Below are 8,599 nucleotides of genomic sequence, written 5' to 3'. Positions count from 1 at the left end.
CCGCAGAATCCAGGAACTCATTTATCTCATCAGAGTAATCATAATCCATTCTAGGAAATTTCACGTACTTCTGTAGAGATTTCTGGATGTTTTCTACAGCTGAGTGGATCGCAGGAACATCGATCCATCATCAGCTAGTGTTGGTCTCAGACTCATGGAGAAACAGGCCAAGCTGGGGTTGGGGGGAATAGGTCTCAGCTGCAGTCTTGAATCAAGACTGCAGGAGGGGTGCCTGAAGAAAGGGATGGAAAGCAGGATGTTCACATATTTGAAAATATTTTAATAGATATTTCTCATGATACAGAATATTTGGTGAAATTGATTCTTTCTTGGAAGATTGAGGGTCTAGGCTCATCTTGCGGACGTCCCAGACCTCCTTTAAGCCGGGTACAGTTAAATTTTATTTTCGAAATTTATTTGATCCACTACATATGGATAAAAACTTCAAATAGATACCTTTCATCTCGAATTCTGAACGAAAAATCGATTTTTTCTCCGGCCACAGTTGTCTTTGAAAAGTAGGACTAATACCATTCAACAGCAAATAGGCAATTTAGTTTACCCTGAAATAACCCAAATAAGTGAACGGTCCGTTTGAAAATTGTGCAACGCAAAGCAAACAATCTTGTTACGGAGAGATAAGACTTCATAAGAATACTTAACATACAATGATATAATGCAAATATATCAGAAAAATTCTCAGGGACACAACTCAAATTTTCTAAAACTGCAAAAAAACTATTTATTCTTACTTAAAATTTCTGCAAAACCTGATTTTCTGAAAAAATAATTTTATAATTTCTAAATAAAGCACATGTCAGTCAGTGACGAATCAAGAACACGACAAGAACTGTAATAGCAAGTCTTTTTTTGTTTTCTCTAACTATATTGTGAGTACTTTAGTTTTTAGATAGTTACATAGGTTGGCTCTAATTCAAACAATAAACAGTGTATATCATTATATGCTCAGTATTGACTTAGCACTTTGACAGTTAGTGTTTAATGTAGACATTTATAAATATTGAAATTCCCATATTTGTTATGAAACTTATAATTGTACACAGTACATTTATTTCAAGTGCAAATAAGAAAAATTAAATAATTACTTTTTTAACTGATCGATCGAATTTTCACTTTAAGAGTACATGTGGGGAAATTTGATAAAAGGAATTGAGTTTTTGCCACAAACTCTGATTTTCTATTTCCTATAACTTTGCAACCCGTTTTCCTAAACCTTTAATATTTCTGTTGAATCAAATAGTCTAAGTTTGAAATATCAAAGGTTTACGTCATCAGGTTGCAAAGATATAGGAGTTAGAAAATGCGAGTTTTTGGCAAAAACTGTGAAATTCGAAATAGAATTACGCTCATTAGGTTTAAACTGTTTGAATTTATACGCTACTTTTTTGATTATTAAAAGTTTTAAATGGCAGAAATGGAAAATTGTGCATTTGTTTTAAGAAATTAATGAACTAGATTTCATTACTGCAGACAGATACCAAACCAAAAATAAGTTCACATCGTTTATTTTCATTAAAAAAAAATAATCTAATTTAAACTTTATATATAATCACAAATGGTAAAAGATCTGAATCAACCGAACTTTTATCTTTATTGTCAAATCGTATGATATTATGTAAGTGTCTCAACCTGAGGATTGTTTATCATTGTTTTCCAGATGAAGTCTGGTATTCAACCTCAGAATCCCAGGGAGAATGCTAATATTTTTTCCATTGGTCTTTTCTGGTAAATAAATTTTAACTTTAATTGATGAAGTTTACAGCAGCATATTCAGTTGGAGCAGAGGCCACCGAAAGGAAATAATTTCCAACGAAGCAAATGTACATTTTTTATTCAATGCTAATTACTCCACCGGAGGGATGGTAATTACACTCAAGACACAAACGCAACAATCTTCTTATAACATTTTATTCATAAACAAATTGTTTCATGCTTTTATACAATCATCAGTATGATACATATGATATACATATGATATACATCTAAATATATATACATATATATACTAATTTACTTTAATTTTGACTTTGTACTGGCTTGATGAATGATATTAATTCGAATTTAATTTTTTTTAAGTACTTTACTTAGAAAGCAAAGATGATTTTGCAAAGAAAAGTTTAATAAGATTTAAAATACTAAAAGATATAAGTAAACATAGAGGTAGGTTTGTTAATCGTTTTTGAAAACGATCATTAAACGATCGTTTTTTTCGTTTTCCTATCGCTTTTTGTTTCGTATTCCGATCATTTTAAAAACAATCCTTTTAAAAACTTTAAAAAAACGATATTTTTTAAAACGATTGGAAAACGAAACAAAAAACGATAGGAGAACGAAAAAAAACGATCGTTTTTCAAAAAAATGAAAACGTTAACATCCCTACATATAGGAAGTCAAAATTGGCGTGAATTGAAAAGATGCTTATGTAAAAGCCTCTATCTTTTTCATAACCCTTATATTCCATTTAATTTTTTCAACATTAAAATTAAATCTACAATTTTTATTTCTAAAAGCTGTTAGTTCATCGTCGAAAAATACCAACAAGCCACCACCAGTAAAAACATAAAAAATTTATTGCAATCCTACTTATTCTTTTACTTACAGCTCGTTCAAAATAGAATTTTAAAAATAGATAATCCAAGTAAAGAACAATTTAGAAATGTGGTGAGGGACCAAATATTCCCAGACCAACTTAAGCAAACAAATTAAACTTGTTTTCTTAACGACTGAAATATATAACGAAATGGGTCGTTAACAAATGATTGACGAACGAATTGAAAAACGAAAACGCCTTATCTATCGGTTGAAGCATAAGAAAGAATGGAATGAATGTGTAAAGTCAAAGAAATTGAGTTTTTGTCACAAACTCTGATGTTCTTATCCATATATTTGCATTTGATTGTCGGAGACCTTAGATATTTCAAACTAGGAATCTCTTTAGATCAAATAATGATAGTTTTAAATATCAAAGGTTGAAAAGATATGGCGATTGTAAAATCATAATTTGTTGCAAAAACTCAGTTCCTTTAACTGCACTTAAATGTATGCATTGAGTAACCGTGAGCAACCTGTTTAATGCAAAAACAGGACTCAGTTCTAGTTTAAAAAAGTACTAAAAGATTTGATTTTTCATGATGATTTTTCTAGGCTATCTGGTTATATTTATATTTAAAAAACAAGATTTTGAATTTTGACAAGCGGGAACCCAGCTTTGACTTGAGATCTTCTAAATGTTTGAAACTAGCAAAGAACATTCATGTGGTTAAAACGAAAATCCCAATCAAAGTTTAAGCCGAATCGGTTAAGGGGATCATGATTATGATTTGAAAGCAAAAAACAAAAACATAGATTACTATTTCATATAACACATTCTACCAGTTCCTACATTTTAGGTGGCTGTTCCCTCTCCTAGGAAAAGGATATAAAAAAGATTTAGAAATAGAAGATATATATGAAAACCTGAAAGCAGATGGTTCAGAGAAGCTAGGAACAGAGCTGCTGAGGTATTTCTTTTAGTTTAAAGTTAGTTTTCATAATTTATTCCGTTTACATCCAAATTAAAAAAAAGTATTATACATTTTCAACACATGACCAGAAAAATCTAAATAACATAAAGGTTTTCATGAAACGGCGATTTCTTGTGCAAAAATAGTTTTTGGGACTTTTTGCTAATCAAGCGAAACAGATTTGTGCAATATTTCTCATCACATGTTTCGTACAAAATTTGTATAAACACTTTTTCGACCATGCAAGCTGTTACGAAAAATAGTGGTCCGATTTTATTGTTTATTGAATGAACATTTTATATTGAACATACTATATATACCTGGACTAACAAGAGTGAGTCGCAAAATGGATTCGGTTTCTTCAATTTGAATTCAACCATTTTAAAACTAAGGCACTTGTTTTTGTCTGCTTGTTCACTTAAAACGCATCTACCACATAAGAATAAAATTATTTTTGTTTTGAGCATAAAGCAAGTTGATTTGCAACGAATATTGTTTATATGTTCAGGGAATGGAATAAAGAATTGGAGAAGCAGAGACGATTGGAGAGCTTGGGCCAAAATTATCAAGCAAGCCTAACCAAAGCTCTTGTTAGGCAGTTTGGACCTTTCTACGCTCTTTTAGGAATAATCATGTGTATTGAAGAATGCTGTATCAGAGTATTTCAACCAGTTTTAATGGGTGAATATTTTACTTTAAAAAATACATTTTCTGTTATGTTATGTAGCTGATTCTGATATAAATTTATTGTATCATCTTTTCATATAGGATGGATGTTGAACTACTTTTCCCCGGGAAGCAATATGCAGATTAACGAGGCATTGATGTACGCCGGTGGTCTTGTTGTTTGTTCTTTATTGTACACTATCATTCATCATCCTTACTATTTAGAGGTTATGCATGTAGGAATGCGTGCAAGGATAGCAGTGTGTTCAGCAATATTCAGAAAGGTATTTGACAGATTCTTTTACATCTTAAATTACCCATAAACTTGAAACTAAAAAAAAATAAAATTCCAGGTACTTAAGCTTTCAAGTAAAGGTCTTGAACAAACTACCCTCGGACAAATGATCAATCTGATTTCTAATGATGTTAATAGGTATTTCTAAAGTATTTCTTATACATAGTAAAACATTAATTGTAACCCCATTTAGTGCTAAAGTTTTTTCTTGACTATTAGATTTGACCAATTTGTCCTGTTCTTTCATTATCTGTGGATCAGTCCTCTCCAGCTAATTGTGGTCACTTTTCTACTCTGGCAGAAAATTGGAATAAGTGCGCTAGTTGGGGCAATCCTTCTTCTACTCTTCATTCCCTTACAAAGTAAAAAATAATCTTTTTTTTTTACTATAATTAAATAAAATTTTTGAATATTTATGATAAAAAATTCTAGTCTGGGTAGGGAAGAAGTTGACCCAGCTAAGAATGCAGACAGCAGGAAAAACGGACAACAGAATCAGACTAATGGATGAGATCATCAATGGAATAAAAGTTATAAAAATGTTTACATGGGAAAATTTGTTTACTGAAAAGGTTGAGGAGGCACGAAAGTGAGTTAAAAAATGATATATCAACTATGGATTAAAGGGAATGTTAATTTAGGACCTTTCATCCAAAGAATGATTTTCAGAATCACAACGGTTCCCTTTAAACCTTAGACAGATCACGGATGAGGGAAAATTCGGTATTTATCAAGATAAAAAATCGAGTGATAAAAGTCAAAGTGAATACATACTAAAGTGGAACAGAGTAAGTCAACAACGCCAGGTTGGGCCATAAGGTTTTATTTGGTTTGGAAATAATTGCATTAAAAGATTTTTTTGGAAAGTAAAGACTAGAAAAAGAAACTAAAGACCCATGTAAATGTCGTCTTCAGTTAGAACTTCGAAATTTTCATAATAAAAAATAAAATTTTTTTGTATGTTTCTATGTAGTTTATATGTAAATACTATAAACAGTCGCTTACTTAATTCATTGATTTTGCCTGTCACTTCTAATTCTATGGGAATTTATCTTTAAAACTGCATAATTTTGTTCTTTCAAATCTCACTCCATTCCGAAATATGTTTGTAAATTTCTTAAACAAATCTTATTATTATTATTATTATTATTATTATGTTCTGATCTAGATGAGTATTCAGGGTGGGGGGCTATGGGGGCTCATCCTCCTCCTAGATCAGTGAAATATATGCTTGTTTGGGGGGGTTTGACCTACATCCCCTCTAAGAAAGAAAAAGAAATGTAAGCCCTTCCTGGGAAAAAAACATGAATACGCCTCTCTTAATATCTTTAAAACTTTGTCTAGTTTTCAACAACTCATAAATCTGTCTAAATACAAAAGGGAAGATTAAGAGATATATTTCGATAATCTTCATTTTTCTGTATCACAAATTGTTCATTCCTTATTTTACAGATTATGCATGCAGATTGCAGGCATTATTGTGCTGTCTGAAATTATTTATTGTGCAGTAAAATGGCTAAAATTCACTTACATTAATCTATATTTAAGTTAAATATGATTCTAAGTCTGAGTTTGTAAACAAAGGGAGCCCAGTTTCTGTTGTACTGCAGCACTCAGTACAGACCAGTTTATATATATATATATATAAATATTATTTTTAAATACTTGGTTTTAGGAGAACTCACAGACGCCCGCGGCCTCTCCCGGCATCTCACTTTATGCCATAAATGAGTTCTAAAAATGTTTATTTAAATGTAAACCAAACACAGCGCTTGAATGTCGTGACCAATTTAATTTTTCCAAACCGGATACAACAAACCGGATACAACAAACCGGATACAACAAATCGGATACAACAAATCGGATACAACAAACCGGATACAACAAACCGGATACAACAAACAGAATACAACAAACCGGATACAACAAACCGGATACAACAAACCGGATTCAACTCGTCGAGGAATCAATTTTTTCCAATACACTAATGTAAAAAAAGGTTAATGATAATTTTTGTCTTCTATGGTATTCAAAATTCATATTGGAAAAAAAAATTATATTAAAAACTCAGTGATTTTTGTCAAGATAAATTAGTCATTCTCCGGCTCATCCTTGACCCGTAGGTTTAAAGGTCACCGTTGTGAATCTGGCATGGCCTTCTTTGCATGGAAGGTTATTTGAAATTATGCTTACAGTCCAGCTGTCCATAATTAATTTCCTGATATTAAGAAATTGCTTTGTCGGTTATCTATATTTTAAAATTTTGATAAATATTACCTTTATTTTAGGGAAGAAATAAAAATAATCAGAAAAACCTCCTATTTCCGATCCTTCAACTTCAGTTTTTTCTTCACAGCGTCAAGATTTATTCTTCTCTGCACTTTTTTTCTGTTCTACATAACAGGAGAGGTAGTACAATATTCTAATTGCACTTCAGTCTTAAAATAATCCGACTGTTTAATTTTTCAGATTCTTACCCCGGAGAAAGCATTCCTGTGTCTTTCATTGTACAACACTGTGCGAGTTTCGATGACCTTATTTTTCCCCTCTGCCATCAGTTTGCTTGGTGTGACTAAAGTTTCAATTTCAAGAATTCAAACTTTTCTTCTACTTGAGGAATTTTCAGTGGAAAATGATCGAAGATATTTAAAATCTACAACAGAGGTTATTTCCAGTATCGTATTTGACCTCAAATCTTGTTAATTAATGTCGTATAATTTTGCAAATATTATCTACACCCTTTTAGAATTTTCAACAAAAAACTAGGCTTATAGTGCGCGCCACGCCCCCTTTTAAGTTGAAGTTTACAGCAGCATATTCAGTTGGAGCAGAGGCCACCGAAAGGAAATAATTTCCAACGAAGCAAATGTACATTTTTTATTCAATGCTAATTACTCCACCGGAGGGATGGTAATTACACTCAAGACACTAATTACTCCCTCGGTGAGATGGTAATTAACACTAAGTGCATTAATTACTCCAATCGGAGGGATGGCAGTTAACAATCAGGACACTAAATGCTCCCTCGGTGAGATGGTGATTAACACTAAGTGCACTTATTACTCCATTGGAGGGATGGTAATTAACACTCAGGACACTAATTACTCCACTGGAAAAATGGTAATTTACAATGAGGACACTAATTAGTTCACCATGCCGGAGTAATTAGCATTGAATTAAAATATGCTTTCCTTTCGGTGGAAACAATTTCCCTCTGGTGGGCTCCGCTCCAGCAGATTGAACCCAATATGCTGCTGCAAACTTCAATCCCCCCCCCTTCTTAATTATCCAGAAAGTGTTTTCTATAGCATAGGTAAAAAATAATTATTTCAATAAATTTTGCAGATTTTTGCATTTTTCTCTAAATCAATTATAGACTGACGTTAACAAATCTTGTAATTTCAACCTCAAATTGTTTCTTTGAAAGTTGCCGTTTTTTCATCATTCTCAAATTTTCGAGGATTTTTGCTTAAATTGTGGCATTTTCTAAAATAATAAAGGTAGACATTATTTCAAGACAAGAGTTTTAAATTTTGACCGTCAATAAACTTCAATAGGGTCATTAGATTTGCCACCAAAAATTTGGGCCTGATCGATTAAAGTGTTTTGCTTCCTTTGTTGGACAAAGACAGACAGATAGACAGATATAGTAGTTAAATTTGGAATTTATAACAATTCGGGTTATTTGAGAATGTTAAGTTGCTTCAATATCCCTGGTTAATTTGTAAAGAAATTTAGTTATTTACTTTTTCTCACTTGCTATTGATCTATTAAATAATTTTTTTTATTTTGATTTTTTTAAAGCAACAAAACAATTTTTGTAGCATTTGTTAAAACCACAAAAAAAAACTATTTCCTTGTCATACCTTGGATGTTTTGAAAAAAATAATTTAAAAACAAAAGAATGTTGCTTCTAAATTTTGATTTTAATACACCGCATGCCCAAAAAAGTGCTTTATTTTCACAATTTAACAATACTATAGTTGAGAAGTGGATTGATTTTATAATTCAAAAATATTTTATATTTTAATTTTAGGTCTGTGTGGAAATGATTAATTTTACAGGAAAGTGGAACAAGGAATATACTCTAAATGATTTAACTCTGAGTGTAAAG

General features: G+C 31.5%; 1 protein-coding gene across 1 annotated transcript in view; it reads left to right on the top strand.

Annotated features, from left to right (window-relative positions):
• The first annotated feature begins 318 nt into the window (after positions 1 to 318).
• The window catches only part of LOC111702986 (multidrug resistance-associated protein 4), a 33,768-nt gene continuing 25,487 nt past the window's right edge, over positions 319 to 8,599 (top strand). Inside the window, exons 1-11 of the mRNA XM_023474813.1 lie at positions 319 to 387; positions 1,679 to 1,746; positions 3,411 to 3,521; positions 4,033 to 4,205; positions 4,293 to 4,474; positions 4,544 to 4,623; positions 4,705 to 4,847; positions 4,918 to 5,074; positions 6,774 to 6,894; positions 6,955 to 7,149; positions 8,522 to 8,598. Coding sequence (XP_023330581.1) covers positions 1,679 to 1,746; positions 3,411 to 3,521; positions 4,033 to 4,205; positions 4,293 to 4,474; positions 4,544 to 4,623; positions 4,705 to 4,847; positions 4,918 to 5,074; positions 6,774 to 6,894; positions 6,955 to 7,149; positions 8,522 to 8,598 — 1,307 coding nt within the window. The 5' untranslated portion in view covers positions 319 to 387. The remainder of the gene's footprint in view (positions 388 to 1,678; positions 1,747 to 3,410; positions 3,522 to 4,032; positions 4,206 to 4,292; positions 4,475 to 4,543; positions 4,624 to 4,704; positions 4,848 to 4,917; positions 5,075 to 6,773; positions 6,895 to 6,954; positions 7,150 to 8,521; position 8,599) is intronic.

This window comes from Eurytemora carolleeae, unplaced genomic scaffold (genome assembly GCF_000591075.1).
Source record: "Eurytemora carolleeae unplaced genomic scaffold, Eaff_2.0 scaffold496, whole genome shotgun sequence".
Lineage (NCBI taxonomy): Eukaryota > Metazoa > Arthropoda > Copepoda > Calanoida > Temoridae > Eurytemora > Eurytemora carolleeae.
The sequence above is the reverse complement of the archived record's forward strand: the minus strand, read 5'-3'. Positions and strand labels throughout refer to the sequence as shown.